Genomic DNA, 18,284 nt, shown 5'->3' on the forward strand with positions numbered 1-18,284 from the left:
GTTAGCAATGGTGGGCCTGCTGTGGAAACAGTCCCAAGGCCCAGGTGATTAGCAATCTATTTCTCCATGGACCTTATGTCTGCAAATCTAGCGAGAAGGAAGGAGGCCTCAAGAACTACTTACAGCAAAGCCTCTCTACTTCCAGTCCTGATGACACCCAGCCATACTCATCTTTTGCTATAGCCGCAAGAGCAATCTGGGGGCCCACACAACCTAGTTGAGAGGCTATTTCTATTTCCAGAGAATTGCTGAGGGTACACTTTCTTTATCCACAACAGGACCCTCTTATCTATGACAGGGAGGAACAAAGTGCTATGCACATATGCTGCTTTTACTGTGTAGTCACTACTTAGCCAACACCATCACATATGTATTAGTTCCTCCAAGGCATTTTGCTGGATGAATGTACCAGTGGAAGTGGCAAACCTGCTAGGTGTTCACCCGCTTGGCCTAAAGTTCCCCTTTCCCCAGAACTGAGGAGAGATCTCCAGGGAGATGATGTTAATTGACACAACTTTTCAAAAAGCAGTTTGGCAATGTGTAGCAAGAGCCATAAAAATGTTCATACTTTTTGACCAAACACCCCAACTTCTGGGAATCTGTCCCTAAGGACATTCTCCAAATGATTGATACAAAGACTATGTAGTAACATGAAATGTTTGTGATGTAATCATAAACAAGTCTGGAAGAATTGACCAAGAAATTGGCCAGAGATAATAGTAGTTGTGTTAGAGTAATGAGTTTACTGGAGATTCTTTTTCTCTTTCCCAGACTTTACATGCTAGTATATTGATTTTACCCTCCTCTGCCACTCTCAGTCAGGAACCTGCAGAAACACACTCAGAGGCCAGACAGTTGATGAAAGTTTAATAAAGGGACTAGTCTCTGTTTCCAAGTCACTTCCAAGACTGGTTTGTGCAACTCTCAAATTACTCAACAACTTTTTTTTTTTTGCGGTACGCGGGCCTCTCACTGTTGTGGCCCCTCCCATTGCGGAGCACAGGCTCCGGACAGCCGCTCTGCGTGGCATGTGGGATCTTCCCGGACCGGGGCACGAACTCGTGTCCCCTGCATTGGCAGGCAGACTCTCAACCACTGCGCCACCAGGGAAGCCCCACTCAACAATTATTGAGCACCTACTTACTCTCTAGTGAGGGAGGCAGACTTTCAAGTACATAAATTGTATCACGTGCAATAATAAATATATAAATTGAGTGTTATAAGGCGCACAAAGAAGCAATTATCCGTTAGGAGGGGTGGTGTGACTCAAGGAAGACTTCAAAGGCGGATGGTTGATGCATGTTCAGTTTTGGGTCTCTTTTTTTTTTTTTCCAGGCCACGCTGAGAGGCTTACAGTATCTTAGTTCCCCGACCAGGGATTGAACCCGTGCCCTCGGCAGCGAAAGCGCGGAGTCCTAACCACTGGACAGCCAGGGAATTCCCTCATGCTCCATTTTGAAGGTGGCCTGCCAAAACAAGAGGGCCACGTGCAAGAAGGCAGAAATACATGGAATAACATGGTGGCTTTAGGAAATTACATGTGGCTCTGCAGGGCTGTAAGGAACATGGGGTGGGTGTGAAGGAACTATGGGAGGGAAGACTTTGATTAGATCCTGCAGGGCCCTGTGCTCCAAGTGGGCTTTGTGTTTTGCAGCTGTCATCAGATTCGCGTTTTAGAGAGATGACTGGCCTCAGTGGAGAGAGTGGACTGACGTGGGAGAGAATGGAGGCAGAGAGTTGTGAAAAGCAGTCTTTGGGTCTTGGTTGGGTCGGCCAGCAGATACCTTTTCTCAGCATTGGTCTCTCCTGACTTAACATTTGGCCAACGCATCGCCTCTCCGGGTTCTCCCTCCCTCCTCCTCCCCGAGGGCAGGCAGGCGGGCGGGGAAGCGAGGAGAGGGGTGGCCCTGCCTGGGTGGTCTCCTGCCCCGCCCCCCGCGGCGCCGTTGTCTAGCAACGGATCCGGCCGCGCAGCTCCGGGTAATTTGCCGGCGACTAAGCCAAAGGGAGGGCGTAGCCCCGGCCTTTCCCTTTTTCTTGGACTACAGACGCCTCCTCGGCACAGCGGTCGCCACCTCGAGCCGCGCCGGGCGTCGCGTAGCTATTCCTGCACGCGGGAGCCACTCCGGTTCCGCGCCCCGGGCCCGCACCGCCCTGCACTCCTACAGCTCACGAACGCCACTGTACACCCGTACCCGCGGCTGAGCGGCCCCACTGAATTCCGACGCGGGACCTCGCGGTACGCGGGACCAGGCCAGCCTATGGGGGCGCCCAGATAACGCGGGTTGGGGGCGCCCAGGCCCCCCATCCCCGCCAGCATGGCTCGGCCACCACCCCTTGGGGAGCTGCCCCCGGGCTACACACCCCCAGCTCGATCTGCAGCACCCCAGGTGAGTGGAGGGGAAGCCGGAAGAAGGGGCCGGGTCTAGAGACCCCAGGTCTGTCACTCGGCAAGCTGTGATGTCTCTTAAATGCCATGTGTTATTGGCCCTCGCCCGGGAAGGCTGTGTTGTGTGTGTGTCTGTCTGTCCGTGTCTCCTCCTGCTCTGCCCGGTGAGAGTAGGTGTGTCTATGTCCACCTCTGTCCACCTGAGAACAGGTGTGTGTATATGTATCCTATCTCAGAAAGGAATCTGTGCCTTCCTCAGGTGTATATTGGGTGGGAAGCAGGGAATGGAGTCAAATTTTTTCCAAGTTTGGGCCCGTGTCTGTTTAGGTCCTCTGTCTTGTATCCAGAAACCAAGAAGCTAGAGCTTGGTAGAGGGTGTAATAAGGAGAAAAGGGAAAGGTTTCATGTGTTGTTGCAGTAATGCCTGGCTGACCCTTCTCTTTCCATCCCAGATCCTAGCTGGGAGCCTTCAGGCTCCACTCTGGCTTCGTGCTTACTTCCAGGGCCTGCTCTTCTCTCTGGGCTGTGGGATCCAGAGACACTGTGGCAAAGTGCTCTTCCTGGGACTTTTGGCCTTTGGGGCCCTAGCGTTGGGTCTCCGCGTGGCCATCATTGAAACAGACCTAGAACAGCTCTGGGTGGAAGGTGAGTTGTGGACACTGGCCATAGCTGCTTGGGTATGGTGAGAATAGGGTGAGGAGCTGGCTACTGAGTTCTAGTGGGCTTTGCGCTGGGTCTGGAGGGGGCACCTGCCTTCCAGAGCCTGGGCGTCTGGGAGGCCTGCTCCCTCTCACATCCATAAATGGACATCTGCAGATGGTGGAACCCTGTGAATGGGTATATGGAACAGTTATCTGTGAGTGCGTGTGTGTTTATTTAGCATTTACTGGCAATCTTTAATATGTATTTGACTGCACTGCAGTGCTTGTAAAGGCAACTAAAACAAGACCCATCTTTCAGTAGCAAGGAAAGTAAAATATATGCTGGGATATAATATACAATATAATACAAAGCAGAAAATGATTATGTTGTATAAAAGAAGGCAGGGAGAGATCGCATCTAACTAGGAGAATCAGAAAAGTTAGAACTAGAAGGCTGGGGAAACAGTAAATCATCTGGCAGGCCTCCAGGGAGAGGTCCCATACACCGAGGTCCCCTGCAACCATTTAGTGGAAAAGTGGCACAGAATCTGTACTTTGAGGCAACAGCAGAGTCAAATGGAACCAAATCTTCACGTCCTAATGGCAGCATTAGAGTAAAATCATTTCTTATTAATAGTTTTGACATAACTCTCTTTTGCTGGAGCCTGGTATGGCAACCCTTTAACAGAGTCCAACTCTCCTCTGTTCTTTCCTGGGAAATTTACATTTGTGGGCTCACCCAAACCTCCCCCAGCCCTGGCCCACACCCAAAGGCAGGGCCCAGGTTAGACTCTCACACCCTTGAGTTATTTTAAATGCTAGCAAGCCCTAGGATACAGAGCAGATGTTTCTTGGAGCCTGCCTGCCTATTGGGCTCCCACACCCCATCCCCACCCAACCCCCCAGCCCTCTGCAGACCCTCACATATATACACACTCTAGGCCAGCCCTGGGGTCCAGAGCAGATGTTTCTCTGTGCCTGCCTGCCCCCAGCCCCAAGACAAACTTGCACACACACGCACATGCACATAGCCCCACCCACACTACTGCTGCCTGGGTGGTCCCAAATGACTCTTGGATTTCCTGCCACAGTAGAGGCTGTCTCCCACCTCTTCCTTCTCCATTCCCCAGATCTTCCCAATCTAAACACTGCTTGAACCTCCATGTTTCCTCATCCTTTCTCCTACACTCCAGCACAGGATAGGCTAGATCCCACTGGATTTTTGCTGCTGCTTGTGCTAGGGTGATATAAGAGGGTGGTAATCAATTCCTAGGTCTTTTCTCTTTATGTCAGAATATCACTCTGGGACTTCCCTGGTGGCGCAGTGGTTAAGAATCCGCCTGCCAACGCAGGAGACACGGGTTCGAGCCCTGGTCTGGCAGGATCCCACATGCCGCGGAGCAACTAGGCCCGTGCGCCACAACTACCGAGCCTGTGCTCTAGGGCCCGCGAGCCACAACTGCTGAGCCCGCGTGCCCCAACTACTGAAGCCCGCACTCCTAGAGCCCGTGCTCTGCAACAAGAGAAGCCACTGCTATGAGAAGCCCACGCACCACAACGAAGAGTAGCCCCCGCTCAGCGCAACTAGAGAAAGCCTGCACACAGCAACAAAGACCCAATGCAGCCAAAAATAAAAATAAATTTATTTTTAAAAAAAAAAGACATTACTTAAAAACAAAAAAAGAATATCGCTCTGCCCTGTATTAGCTGGGGCTATGGGTGAGGTGAAAGCAGTGATCTTGACCTGATCTTTTCTCTGTACATCTGTCATTGAGGCTTCTTCCAACAATGCCCTAGGCAGTGAGGACTGAAGGGTATTTTCCATTCCTTTCCTGTTCTGTTAATGCAGAAAGCAAAGAAAGAAGCTAGACATTAGCTATCAGAGTTCTGGACTCTCCAGCTTTGCCGTGGTGAGATTTGGAATGTGACTTCTCCTTCCTGATCAATATTAAAGCTGAAGGACTCAGATAAATTCTCTAAAATAAAAATCACAGGGAATCCCCTGGTGGTCCAGTGGTTAGGACTCTGTGTTCTCACTGCCGAGGGCCCGGGTTTGATCCCTGGTCGGCAAACTAAGATCCCGCAAGCCAGGTGGTGCAGACAAAAAAAATAAGAAGAAGAAAGGAAGGAAGGAAAGGAAAGAAAAAAGGAAAATCATAACATGTAGTCCAACTAGTACTTACAGGAACAGTGATAGAGATGGTTTGAAACTGGAGCTGTCCCTGAAGATAAGGAACATATGGCCCTTCTGTCTGGAAGGCAGGGGACAGCCACATATCAATTGGTGGAACCACTATTCACTCAGACACCCAAGGCTGAAACCTTGAGAGTCAGCCTCAGTTCTTCTTGCTCACCTGATTGGTCACTAAACAATTAAAATTCTTCCTTCTCAGCCTCTCTCAGATCCCTCCTTTCCACCCTTGCGGCTGTTGCTCTAGTTGAGGCCTGGCAGTATACTCCTGATTGTATCATTTAGCATGCTTTTAGCCACATGAAAGAGAGAGAAAGGGAAAGAGGGAGGAAGGAAGAAGAAGGATGATTTATTATCCCCCCCAACAAGGGTTCTAGCAGTAGACAGTAGAGAAGTTCCAGGATGGGTAATTCAGCAATCTAAGGACATCAGCAAGGACCCAGTTTCTTTCTATCTTTCTCCTCTGCCTTCTGCATGTTGGGCTTATCACCTCCTTCTCCCAAGGTGGCTGCTGCAGCGGTAGAAAAAGGAAGTCATCCCTGTCTTGCATCCCTTTTTGAAAGTGAGGAAAAATACACCACCTACCCCTCCCCACCATCCACCCCCACTGACTTCCCATTTGGTTATATACTTTGGCAAGAACTGTGTAGCATCCTATGCCTAAATCCTTCACTTGGCAAAGACGGTGGAATTACTGTGATTGACTTATTAGACTAATCAAGTTTCACCTCCTAAGGCTGGGGAAGGGCCCAGCTGCCCTGAATCATTAGGCCTTTCAGAAGATGGCCCAGGAAATCGAGGTCTATTAAGTGACTCATCTTTCCCCCTCACCTTCAAATCTGCCTCCGCACTGCCCTCCTGTGGTGCTTCTAAATCTGGCCAAGTCAGTCCCTGCTTAGAGCCCTTCCACCACTCTCTACTGGGTTTCGGGGAGTCTCCAAATCCAAGTTCAAGCTCCTTAGCATACTCTAGGCTGCTTATCCAGCTTTGTCTCTGCCTCACTCTTAGCAGCCCAGCAACACGGAGCCTCTTACAGTTACCTGCACACACTTGGTCCAGAACCCCTTTCCCTGACTTCTTTCCCTGGCCAACTCCTATGCATCATTCACAGCTCAGCTCCAGAATATATCAGGTGATGAAAAAGCCAGGTCATCTCACTTCTCTTCTTAAAACATAACATGGCTCCCATTCCACACAGAGACAGCTTGAGTCCCTACAATAGCTTACAGGTCCTCACATGTGAAATTTCTGGACCAAAGATTATGAACATTTCTGAGGATCCTAAAACATACTGCAGTATTGCTTTCCCCCAAATATTGTACCAAATTAAACTCCTGCAGTAGGTAAGTTAGAATGCATTCCTGTAAGCCAGCAATGAGTACTACCAATTCTTAAATTTTTGCTAATTTGAACGATGATAATTCATTGCTATTTTAATTTGCATTTATTGGATTACCTATAAAGTGGACTCTTTTTCCATGCTGGCTAACTGGTTATATTCTCCCTTTTGTAAAGTTTTTTTTTTTTCCGCCACAGTTCAGTGGCTTTTATTTATTTATTTTAACATCTTTATTGGAGTATAATTGCTTTACAATGGTGTGTTAGTTTCTGCTTTATAACACAGTGAATCAGCTATATATATACATATGTCCCCGTATCTCTTCCCTCTTGCGCCTCCCTCCCACCCTCCCTATCCCACCCCTCTAGGTGGTCACAAAGCACCGAGCTGATCTCCCTGTGCTATTCGGCTGCTTCCCACTAGCTAGCTGTTTTACATTTGGTAGTGTATATATGTCCATGCCACTCTCTCACTTCATCTCAGCTTACCCTTCTCCCTCCCCATGTCCTCAAGTCCATTCTCTACGTCTGCGTCTTTATTCCTGCATCTTTATATCCTTCCCCTAAGTTCTTCAGAGCGATTTTTTTTTTTTAGATCCCATATATATGTGTTAGCATACGGTATTTGTTTTTCTCTTTCTGACTTACTTCACTCTGTATGACAGACTCTAGGTCCATCCACCTCACTACAAATAACTCAATTTCATTTCTTTTTATGGCTGAGTGATATTCCATTGTATATATGTGCCCCTTTTGTAAAGTTTTCAACAAATGTGATGATTTTGACGTCTCCTTCCCCTGTTCCCCCTGCTTCTTCCCCACTCACAGTCTCTTTTTCTCTCCAGTTCTTTCTCATTTTTCCATCATATCATTTCTCTCCCAGCAGCCACTGAATAATAACTCCATATATGTACCTACTGTGTTCTGGACAACTTCCTAAGTACTTTGCTCACATTGATTCTAATTCTACCAAGGTAGGCATTTCTCCATTTCACAGATGAGAACATTGAGGGTCAGAGAGACTAAGTAATCTACTCAAGCACAGACCAAGCATCAGAGCCAAGACCCAAAGCCAGGTCTGTCCAGAGCCTTTGTGCCCCCCCCCGCCCCATCTCTTCTTGCCTCACAATACATCCTAGTGCATCTGTCCTCATATCTGTCATCATCATCGTCAGCGAAGACTTATCTTTTTCTCTTCCTCATTTTCTCTGAGGATTCCTTATTCTCTTTGATGCTGTTTTGTTTTTTTTCAATTTTTTGGCCACGCCACATGGTTTGCAGGGATCTTAGATCCCTGAGCAGGGATCGAACCTGTGCCCTCGGCAGTGAGAGTGCAGAGTCCCAACCATCAATTCCCTTGATGCTGTATTTTAAATTGTGCTTGTCTCTTTCTCTTGCTTTCTTATTAGCTCTGTCCGGGTTCCTTCTTTCTCCCACGCCTCCTTCCCCTCAGCAAACTCACTTACTGTGAGGAGCTTACCTCTGCCCTCCCCTCCTGTCCCTCCTTGTGGCAGCTCTGGCCCAAGCCTGGTGAAATAAACACTGCAGTACGGACCTGCTGCAGAGGAGTGGGGAGTCAGGAAAGGAAGAAAAAGAGTAGGTGGAATTGCCAGCGGAGAAGGCAGGATGATGGCTGTGTGAGACTGTTGTGGGGGTGGGAGGTGTGAGCATATGGGTGAATCTGTGATGGGGAGTTACCAAGGGTTTGGGGCTCGCATGAGTGAGGGGATTGTGTGGGTTTGGAAAAGAGATTGGGGAGCATGATAATCCCAGGTGGGGCTGGAGTCTCAGAGAAGCAGTCCGTTGGGCCCCAAGGGTGGCAGTGACCTACAGGAAGAGGCCCCAGATGGGTTGAAGCAGGATTATGGGTCTAAGACCAGGCCAAGTCCACAAAGCCTCCGGGGTGGTTTGGCCCTGGCCCTCGCCTCCCCCAAACCACAGTCAGGTCATAGCATCCCTCACAGCATCCCCACCTCCCCAGATCCCAGGTACAGAGCTGGCCTCCGTGGCCAGTGCAATGCAGGACTTGATCAAGGAGATGAAGGCAGGCCTGGCGCCGGGACTCGCCGTTGTCTGAACAGAGAGGCTGGTGAAAGGGATCTTTTTCCCCAGGCCCGCTTTGATGTCACCTCTGCCGGGATCCAGGAGTGCTTCCATGAGTGGAAGCAGTATCTTGGCAGCATCACACTGAAAGACCGTCTGACCCTCCCCCGCACCTGTGCCACCACAGAGCCATTATTGCCAGGCACACCCCACCCCTTTGCAGAGCAGTTTGCAAAAAAGTGTCTGGATATAAACCACTGCCTGGGACAACCTGAACTAGGAACCACCCCCAGTGCTAGACCTGTTCTTTTAGGAGACCCTCCAAGGGCGGCCTCCCTATTGGCCCCTCTGTCCCTCCTTCTCCTCCCCACCAGAGTAGAGAGGGACTGAGTGAGGGCTCCCTTACCAGGACACCCCCAGAACCCCACCCTGGCCCAGCTCATGTTGATATCTCGTTTTAAAGTTATTTGCTCCAAACCCAGCCAGCCAGGTTCATGCTTAAACCTTAGGTCCCATAAGAATTCCACAGAGCCACACAGCTGGACCTCTCCACTCCAGATTCCAAGCAGAGGGCCAGGAGCCTGGGAGTCAGCATGGCCATCAGGGAGAAGCTTCCCCCACTTGTCCTGGGAGGCCTCTGTGGGTTAGGGTCCCACGTCCCCCAGAGCTCTGATCCACTGAGGCTCTTTCCCCCCAGCTTTCTCTCTCTGCTCTGGCAGCGGGCAGCCGGGTGAGCCAAGAGCTGCAATACACCAAGGAGAAGCTGGGGGAGGAGGCTGCATACACCTCCCAGATGTTGATACAGACCCCGCGCCAGGAGGGGGAGAACGTCCTCACACCTGAGGCGCTTGGCCTCCACCTTCAGGCAGCCCTCACCGCCAGTAAAGTGCAAGTATCACTCTATGGAAAGTGAGTCTGACTGAGCCCCTGAGCAGCTGGGGGTGAGAGGTGCTGCAGCAGGGCTGGAGCGGGAATCCGCCTCTTCTGCTGATGTCCTGTGCCCCTGGCTATTGCAGGTCCTGGGATTTGAACAAAATCTGCTACAAGTCAGGAGTTCCCCTAATTGAAAATGGAATGATTGAGCGGGTGAGTATCCTGAGCTGTTCTCTGAGACTAGGTAGAGGTGCAGCCTTTTCTGCAGTAAGGGAGGGCTTGGAGAGACGGGGAAGGGGGAGGTGGCGTCGGGAGGTGGGGGCATTGCAGAGGGCATCCTACAAAGGTCATGGAGAAAAGAGCCCAGGGACAGGACTGATGTGGCCTGGGATGTCCCCGGCAGATGATTGAGAAGCTGTTTCCCTGCGTGATCCTCACCCCCATCGACTGCTTCTGGGAAGGAGCCAAACTCCAAGGGGGCTCTGCCTACTTGCCGTGAGTGCTGCCACAGCTGCTCCCAGGGCCCTGCTTCATCCCCTGCCAGGATCTCCCCAGCAGAAAGGAGGGTGGGAGTAAAGATGATGATCAAAAGCTCACCCAGGGCCTAATTACCTCCCAGACCAGGGTCAGAGCACCGGCAGCCTCAGAGCTCTCTCCACATCCCCCTTCGCCTCACCTCCGAAGGAGAGGCAGACCTGTCTTATTTAGACAAAACACGAAGATCTGTAAGATCTGAACAAAGGACGGAAAAGATCCCCAGAAAGACTTTGCCAGGGAGACTTAACTAGGTGTCAGCTCAGCTGTGACCCAGGCCGGAAAGAAAACCTGTTATAAGCAGGTGCATGTATGGTTATGTATTAGAACCAAGGATAGACGGTTTGGGAAGGAATGCAATGGGGCTTTTCCGGGCCTTTTCATTGTGTTAAGTACCATCTGTCTTGAGGTCCATCTCAGCCCCGGTATCTGTCCACAGCTCACTGCAGCAGCCTGCTGGGCTGAGCCTTGCCCACCCTCCACACAGAGAGACAGATGAGCAGCTAGGAGGAGGGTGGGCTACTACATGGGTCCCATCGCAGTGGTTTGGAGGGTGGGCATTGATCCTTGATCCTCACCAACTGTGAGCTCTCCCCTGCAGGGGCCGCCCCGACATCCAGTGGACCAACCTGGATCCAGAGCAGCTGCTGGAGGAGCTGGGCCCCTTTGCCTCCCTTGAGGGCTTCCGGGAGCTGCTAGACAAGGCACAGGTGGGCCAGGCCTACGTGGGGCGGCCCTGTCTGCACCCTGACGACCTCCACTGCCCATCTAGTGCCCCTAACCATCACAGCAGGCAGGTGGGTTCCAGCCAGGTCTGCCAGGGACAGGTTATTTTCCTTCCCTTTCCCCTCATATGTTCCCCTGTTCTAGGAGAGAGCAGACTGCTCTGTGCTCTGCCCCCCATTTCCTGGACGTTGTTACCCTGCCCCCACTGTGCTAGACACCTAGAGGGTTCCATTCCTATTCAGCTCTGCTAAAGAACCCTCAAGTGGCCTATGAATCCCTTTGTCCTTTTCTAAGCCCAGAAAGGCTGGACTTCATCAAAATACACGTTTACAGGGAAACAGGACAAATTAGCTAAGCACAAGTATCATACCTAATTTCCTGAGTGTCTGTGTGGCCCTGTGTACGTGGACCTTTTTCCAAAACCAGCAAAGTTATGCCAGCTCCTCCCCGCAGCCTGTCTCTAGGCCTCTGCTCCCTCTTGTGGCCTCCTCTCTGCAGGACACTAGCTGCTCCCTTACAGAGTAAGCAAGAGGCTCAGCAGAATAGTTGTCTGCACTCCAGGTCCACAGAGCTCCGTGGCAAGCATGGTTCCTGGAGGTTCCAGCCCAGAGACACCCAGTTATCCAAAACCAGGGCCTTGAGTAATGAGCCCCTCTGCTGTCCCCCTCCAGGCTCCCAATGTGGCTCAGGAGTTGAGCGGGGGCTGCCATGGCTTCTCCCACAAGTTCATGCACTGGCAGGAGGAACTGCTGCTGGGAGGCATGGCCAGAGACCCCCAAGGACAGCTGCTGAGGTAGGGCCTCCCCTGGGAGTTGGTAAGGGCACCCCAGGTCTGGGGAGCCACACCCTGACACCAGGCAACTCTGGCAAAAGCCCCTTGCACACCCCCTCCTGGGTGTTCAGACCAGCTCTGACCCCTACTTCTCCTGTACCCCAACCAGGGCAGAGGCCCTGCAGAGCACCTTCCTGCTCATGAGTCCCCGCCAGCTCTACGAGCACTTCCGGGGCGACTACCAGACACACGACATCGGCTGGAGCGAGGAGCAGGCCAGCACGGTGCTGCAGGCCTGGCAGCGGCGCTTCGTGCAGGTCAGCGTGGAGGCGTGGAGGTGGCGAGCACGGCGCCCTGAGGCCGCTGCCACCTCCTGCCCCTCACACCGCCCTGTCTCTCCAGCTGGCGCAGGAGGCCCTGCCTGGGAACGCGTCCCAGCAGATCCACGCCTTCTCCTCCACCACCCTGGATGACATCCTGCACGCCTTCTCTGAAGTCAGCGCTGCCCGCGTGGTGGGAGGCTACCTGCTCATGGTGGGTCCTCCTGGCACCTTGTCCCCCACCACCGGCCCCCACCCTGCGAGGCCCTATCCAAGACTGCCCTCTCTCCCCACAGCTGGCCTACGCCTGCGTGACAATGCTGCGGTGGGACTGTGCTCAGTCCCAGGGTGCCGTGGGCCTCGCCGGGGTGCTGCTGGTGGCCCTAGCGGTGGCCTCCGGCCTCGGGCTCTGCGCCCTGCTCGGCATCGCCTTCAATGCCGCCACTACCCAGGTACATCAAGACTGCGGGGCAGACTTGGGGGCCGATGGCCCAGGCTGCCCGGTTCCTCCAGCTGCCCGCCCCGTGCCCCTCCAGGTGCTGCCCTTCTTGGCACTGGGCATTGGCGTGGATGACATATTCCTGCTGGCACATGCCTTCACAGAGGCTCCACCTGGCACCCCTCTCCAGGTGAGGCCTCGTCCTCCAGCCTGGGCTCATCTGAGGCAGTGCTGCGTAGGGGCTCAGAGCCTCTTGGTTTGAGTGCCTTGGGCTGGTAATTAACCTCTCTGTGCCTCATTTCCTCATCCGTAAACGGGGGTAATGATAGTGCTTGTGTCGTAAGGGTTGTAGTGAGGATCGGTGAGGTAATTCAAGTCGAGTACTTAGAACAGTACGATAAATATTAACTGCTATGAGGCTCCTTTCCCCCCCCTGCCGTCCTTCACGCTGCCTTGTCCTGACAGGAGCGCACAGGTGAGTGTCTGCAGCGCACAGGCACCAGCGTTGCACTCACGTCCATCAACAACATGGTCGCCTTCTTCATGGCTGCCCTAGTTCCCATCCCTGCACTGCGGGCCTTCTCCTTGCAGGTGAGGCCTCACAAACGGGGCCCAGGCTCAGGGTGAGCATGGAGCCGGAGCAGGCTTCATCCAGGCTTTGTGCCCCTCCTGTCCATCCCGCAGGCGGCAGTAGTGGTTGGCTGCAACTTTGCAGCCGTGATGCTTGTCTTCCCAGCGGTCCTCAGCCTGGACCTGCACCGGCGCCACTGCCAGCGCCTTGATGTGCTCTGCTGCTTCTCTAGGTATCCCTACCCCACCAGACCATCCTTCCTTGGCCCCATCCCGTCCTGTCCCTTCAGCAGCATTTCCAGGCACAGACCCATCACCCTCTCTCTGCCTCTTCCAGCCCCTGCTCTGCTCGGGTGATTCAGATTCTGCCCCAGGAGCTGGGGGATAGGACAGTACCAGTGGGCATTGCTCACCTGACTGCCACTGTTCAGGCATTTGCGCACTGTGAAGCCAGCAGCCAGCATGTGGTCACCCTCCTGCCTCCTCAAGCCCACCTGGTGCCCCCACCTTCTGACCCACTGGCCTCTGAGCTCTTCAGCCCAGGAGGGTCAACACGGGACCTTCTAGGCCAGGAGGAGGGGACAAGGCAGAAGGCAGCCTGCAAGTCCCTGCCCTGCGCCCGCTGGAATCTTGCCCATTTCGCCCGCTCTCGATTTGCACCCTTGCTGCTCCAGTCCCACACCAAGGTAAGCCTCCAGGCCCAGGCAGGTCAAGGTGAGACACAGCAGAGGCTTCTTAGGTATCTCTGGGCCCCAAGAAGGGAAGAGGGCTTAGCCCAGCATCTGAGGGCCCAAGGGTATCCCTGGGCCTCCAGCTTAGTTGCCGTTTCCCACAGGCCATGGTGCTGGTACTTTTTGGGGCTCTTCTGGGCCTGAGCCTCTATGGATCGACCTTGGTGCAGGATGGGCTGGCCCTGACAGATGTGGTGCCTCGGGGCACCAAGGAGCATGCCTTCCTGAGCGCCCAGCTCAGGTACTTCTCTCTGTACGAGGTGGCCCTGGTGACACAGGGTGGCTTTGACTACGCCCACTCCCAACGCGCCCTCTTTGATCTGCACCAGCGCTTCAGTTCCCTCAAGGCAGTGCTGCCCCCACCGGCCACGCAGGCACCCCGCACCTGGCTGCACTATTACCGCAACTGGCTACAGGGTGAGAGGCAAGGAGACCGGCAGGGAGGGCTGCGGCCAGCAGGAGCTCCCAGAGCTCCAGGCCAACCGGACCCCACCCTGTTTTCCCCCAGGAATCCAGGCTGCGTTTGACCAGGACTGGGCTTCTGGGCGTATCACCCACCACTCATACCGCAATGGCTCTGAGGATGGGGCTCTAGCCTACAAGCTGCTCATCCAGACCGGGGATGCCCAGGAGCCTCTTGATTTCAGCCAGGTTAGGAGAGGACTGGAAGGGTCAGGGAGCACCCTGGGGCTCCAGGCCCCATGGGCCCAGCCTTCAGCTCTCTCTGCCTCTACAGCTGACCACAAGGAAGCTGGTGGACAAGGACGGGCTGATACCACCTGAGCTCTTCTACATGGGGCTGACCATGTGGGTGAGCAGTGACCCTCTGGGTCTGGCAGCCTCACAAGCCAACTTCTACCCCCCACCTCCCGAGTGGCTGCATGACAAGTACGACACCACCGGGGAGAACCTTCGCAGTGAGTCCCAGGGGAGCCCGCAGAGCCTAGGCCTGGGCCACACAGGCCCTACCCTAAGGCCCTGCCCACTGCTCCCGGTGCTTACTGGCCACCCCTCCCTCTCCCTCCGTCCCCTCCCCTCCACAGTCCCGGCGGCCCAGCCCCTGGAGTTTGCCCAGTTCCCCTTTCTACTGCACGGACTCCAGAAGACTGCAGACTTCGTGGAGACCATTGAGGGGGCCCGGGCAGCGTGTGCCGAGGCAGGCCAGGCTGGGGTGCGCGCCTACCCCAGCGGCTCCCCCTTCCTCTTCTGGGAGCAGTATCTGGGCCTGCGGCGCTGTTTCCTGCTGGCAGTCTGCATCCTGCTGGTGTGCACTTTCCTCGTCTGCGCCCTGCTGCTGCTCAACCCCTGGGCAGCTTCCCTCATAGTGAGTCCTTGCAGGGGTGGGGCTGGAGAGACCCATAGCTCCCCACCCTGCCCTGCCCAGGAGCCCTGGGTGAGCCCTGCCCTCCCCAGGTGCTGGTCCTGACAGTGATGACTGTGGAGCTCTTTGGCATCATGGGTTTCCTGGGCATCAAGCTGAGCGCCATCCCCGTGGTGATCCTTGTGGCGTCTGTAGGCATTGGTGTCGAGTTCACGGTCCATGTGGCTCTGGTGAGCACAGGCACTAGGGGAGGGGTGGGCCAGCTGATTTGGTATTCAACAAATATTGATCAAGCACCTACTGTGTGCTAGGTACTATTTAAGAACTGAGGAGATAAGAGCACTACAGACGGGCTTTACCTTCAAGGAGCTTATTCTAGAGCATAGAGATAAGCAATAAACATGTAAACAAACAAATGAATAAGCAGCCATTTCAGTAGAGAGGAGGGACAAAGCCCTGACCAGAAAGGGGGGAGGACAGAATGGAAGGTGAGAAAATGGGAACCAACAATTCTTTTGGATGGACTTACAGTGAAGAGGATCAGAGAAATGGGGTGGTAGCTGGATGGCAAGATCCCACCAAGACAGAGATATTAGAACAGAGGCAGGCAGGCCTCTCTCACAGCCTCATGGTCTCTGGCAGGGGAGGAGTGTGGGTGGGGTGGGGGGCGTGGACCAGCTGGCAGCTCCGGCACAGACCTGGCCAGACCCCGCAAACAGCTCCCTTCTTTCTTCCCCCATAAAAAGCCTTATTATTTTTCCGCTTATAAGAATAATATATACTCCTTGGGAGACAAAAAATGTCAGCATGCTGGAAAGTACCAAGAAAGAATTAGAAATCCTCTGAAATGCCACCCCTAGAAGTTATCACTTTGGTGTCCATCCTTCTAGACCAGGGGTTGGCAAACTTTTTTCTGTAAAGGACCAGATAGTAAATATTTTAGGCTTGGCAGGCCATATCGTCTCTGTGGCAACTCTGCCGGGGTAGCCCAAAAGCATCCATAGATACTATGTGCACGAATGGGTGTGGCTGTGTTTCAACAAAACTTTATTTACAAAAAAACGTGGGACAGACTGTAGTTTGCCAGCCTATTCTAGACATCCCTGTGTCTCACTCATCTATACAGTGTTACCTATATGGACTCGTGCTTGCGTCCTGGGCAGCTCCCAGGGACTCGGTTCACCTGGCCTTCTGTGGGCCAAGGCATGGGTGAGCCCTGGGGACACAGATGAGCTGGCCATGGTTGGCCAAGGAGCAGCTCCAGGACCACTTTATTCCCTTAGGGCTTCCTGACCTCCCAGGGTAGCCGGAACCTCCGGGCTGCCCGGGCCCTAGAGCACACATTGGCCCCGGTGACCGATGGGGCCGTCTCCACATTGCTGGGTCTGCTCATGCTTGCTGGTTCCAACTTTGACTTCATTGTAAGGTAGGGGAGGGCTCGGGGCAAGGAGGCAGGGCTGGCCTGCACTGGCTGCAGGACCTGCCCAGGCTGACCGGCCTCACACACCCCCAGGTACTTCTTCGTGGTGCTGACAGTACTCACACTCCTAGGCCTCCTCCATGGGCTCGTGCTGCTGCCTGTGCTGCTGTCCATCCTGGGCCCCCCACCAGAGGTGACCACCCTCCTTCTGCTCCCAGCCCAGGGGACGGGGTGGGACAGAGCCAGGGCAAAATGCCCTCAGCGGCCAACAGACAGGGCTCAACTCACAGGGACCCCTCCCCATAAGTACCACCAACTGAAGGTGGCAGCCTCCCCCTTTGCCCAGACATCATGTCCCTACCCCTCAGCCCTCCTGACTTCTTCATGGGACCCACCTTAGCCATTTAGGTGCAGGGTTTGCCCCAGACCTCGACATCCTGTCCCTTGTCAGCTCTCATATCCTGCTGGAAGCCGCCAAAGACCCCAGCTTCCCAACCAGGGAGGTGCTGAAGGAGGCTGCGTCCCCAGTAGCCCCTGGGCTCACTGGGGCTGGTGTCTCCCCCAAGGTGGTACAGATGTACAAGGAGAGCCCGGAGGTCCTGAGCCCACCAGCTGCACAAGGAGGAGGGCTCAGGTGGGGGGTAGCCCCCACCCTTCCCCAGAGCTTTGCCAGAGTGACTACCTCCATGACCGTGGCCCTTCGCCCACCCCCACTGCCTGGTGCCTACATCCACCCGGCCTCTGAAGAGCCTACTTGGTCCCCTGCTGCCACACCAGCTGCCAGTGGCTCCAGCAACCTCAGTTCTAGGGGACCATGTCCAGCCACCTGATGAAAGAGCAGCTGAAGCGTGGAGACCCTGTTCAGGCCACATGAAGGCACCGGGAAGCCATGGGGGGTTATTGAATGCAGGGCGGACTCCTGGAGAGCCCTGCTGCTGCTGCTGTCTGCCTCCATCCCCTCCCCGACCCAGCCATCACAGACCTCCCTGAGATCCACACTAAACCACCATCCTCTAGGCTGTGAGCAGCCTTGCACACCCGGGTGCTCCGTGCCTGTGCCCGTGACTGGGTGGGGTGAAAGCCAGCAAGCACTTCAGGCTGCAGTGCAGCCCTGTCCCCCCTCCCACCCCGCCCTGCTGCCCCCAGCAGACCAAGCCTGAGGGATCCTCTAGCACCCTTCTCCAGTCCTGGTCCCCCACTGCTTGCTGACTTCTGGGTAGGCTCTCTGTATCCCTGCCCACCTCTTACCACATAAATTATTTATATGGAGACGTTTATTTTTGTAGTTTGTATAGATGTTAGCTATGCTGAAAGTTTTATTTTTAAAAGTGAAATATATTCTATATGAACTCATCTCAAATGACTTTGGCGCTTTGTTTTCAGATAGAGCTGTGAGTTTGCAAGTGGAGGCGTCGGGGCTGCAGGTCGCGAGGCTACCCTAGTCCTTAGTGTGTTTATTCACCTGGCACGTGAAGATGATGTTCAGCTAATGTGTCGGTCATGTACATGGTAACAGGGTCTGGCTGAAGTGCTTAATACACAAAGTGATACAAATGCTTTTGATGTCAAACCCCGCCATGTGGCTTTCAGAGCCATCATAAGCCAGCCTTGTGCACCTCTCCAGACTCATCACCCACCTTCCTTTGTGAGCGGCGTGGGGGGATGGGCAGAGGGACACAGCCAGGCAACAGGTGAGAGGAGAAGTGGAAGCAGATCAAGAAAGCGTCTGAGGGAATTCCCTGGCGGTCCAGTGCTTAAGACTTGGGCACTCTCATTGCTGGCCCGGGCCCGGGTTAGATCCCTGGTTGAGGAACTAAGATCCCACAAGCCATGCAGCCAAAATAAAAAAAAAGAAGAAGGTGGCCGATTGAAACAGAGATGGGGATAGCAGGGAGGTATTGTAGGAGTTTTGTGCCCAGACCAACCTCCAAGGCAGAGGCCTCTGCAAGTCAGCAGTCAGCTTGGCGCCCCAGAGG

The 18,284-nt window shown here is 54.1% G+C and overlaps 1 protein-coding gene across 8 annotated transcripts; it reads left to right on the forward strand.

The window, feature by feature from the left end:
* The first annotated feature begins 1,339 nt into the window (after positions 1-1,339).
* Positions 1,340-17,614, forward strand: PTCH2 (patched 2). Of its 8 annotated transcripts, none has more exons than XM_029231256.1 (22): positions 1,340-2,390; positions 2,842-3,034; positions 9,322-9,511; positions 9,619-9,688; positions 9,879-9,970; positions 10,611-10,806; positions 11,407-11,528; positions 11,677-11,824; positions 11,910-12,041; positions 12,124-12,279; positions 12,364-12,456; positions 12,732-12,857; positions 12,951-13,069; positions 13,174-13,522; positions 13,672-13,984; positions 14,076-14,218; positions 14,304-14,484; positions 14,611-14,891; positions 14,981-15,118; positions 16,172-16,314; positions 16,402-16,501; positions 16,875-17,614. In XM_029231256.1, the coding sequence occupies exons 1-22, from the start codon at positions 2,319-2,321 to the stop codon at positions 17,136-17,138; spliced, it is 3,621 nt and encodes a 1,206-aa protein (XP_029087089.1). In that variant the 5' UTR covers positions 1,340-2,318; the 3' UTR covers positions 17,139-17,614. The 8 variants fall into 8 exon arrangements, 5 of the variants coding, with proteins under 5 accessions (XP_029087089.1, XP_029087092.1, XP_029087090.1 ...); XM_029231259.1 differs by having other exon boundaries at positions 10,611-10,719; XM_029231257.1 differs by having other exon boundaries at positions 2,893-3,034.
* Positions 17,615-18,284: the final 670 nt, after the last annotated feature.

The sequence above is a fragment of the Monodon monoceros genome, unplaced genomic scaffold (genome assembly GCF_005190385.1).
Source record: "Monodon monoceros isolate NGI ecotype Baffin Bay Population unplaced genomic scaffold, NGI_Narwhal_1 Super_Scaffold_18, whole genome shotgun sequence".
Classification (NCBI taxonomy): Eukaryota; Metazoa; Chordata; class Mammalia; order Artiodactyla; family Monodontidae; genus Monodon; species Monodon monoceros.

What these genes read in the sequence shown, in the direction of transcription:
- PTCH2 (XM_029231255.1), top strand. Translation starts at nt 2,319, where the DNA reads ATGGCTCGGCCACCACCCCTTGGGGAGCTGCCCCCGGGCTACACACCC. An exon ending in AGCCTCTTGATTTCAGCCAG is followed by an intron (nt 14,219 to 14,303) that starts GTTAGGAGAGGA and finishes CTGCCTCTACAG; the next exon opens with CTGACCACAAGGAAGCTGGT. An exon ending in TCCTGGGCCCCCCACCAGAG is followed by an intron (nt 16,502 to 16,874) that starts GTGACCACCCTC and finishes GTCTCCCCCAAG; the next exon opens with GTGGTACAGATGTACAAGGA.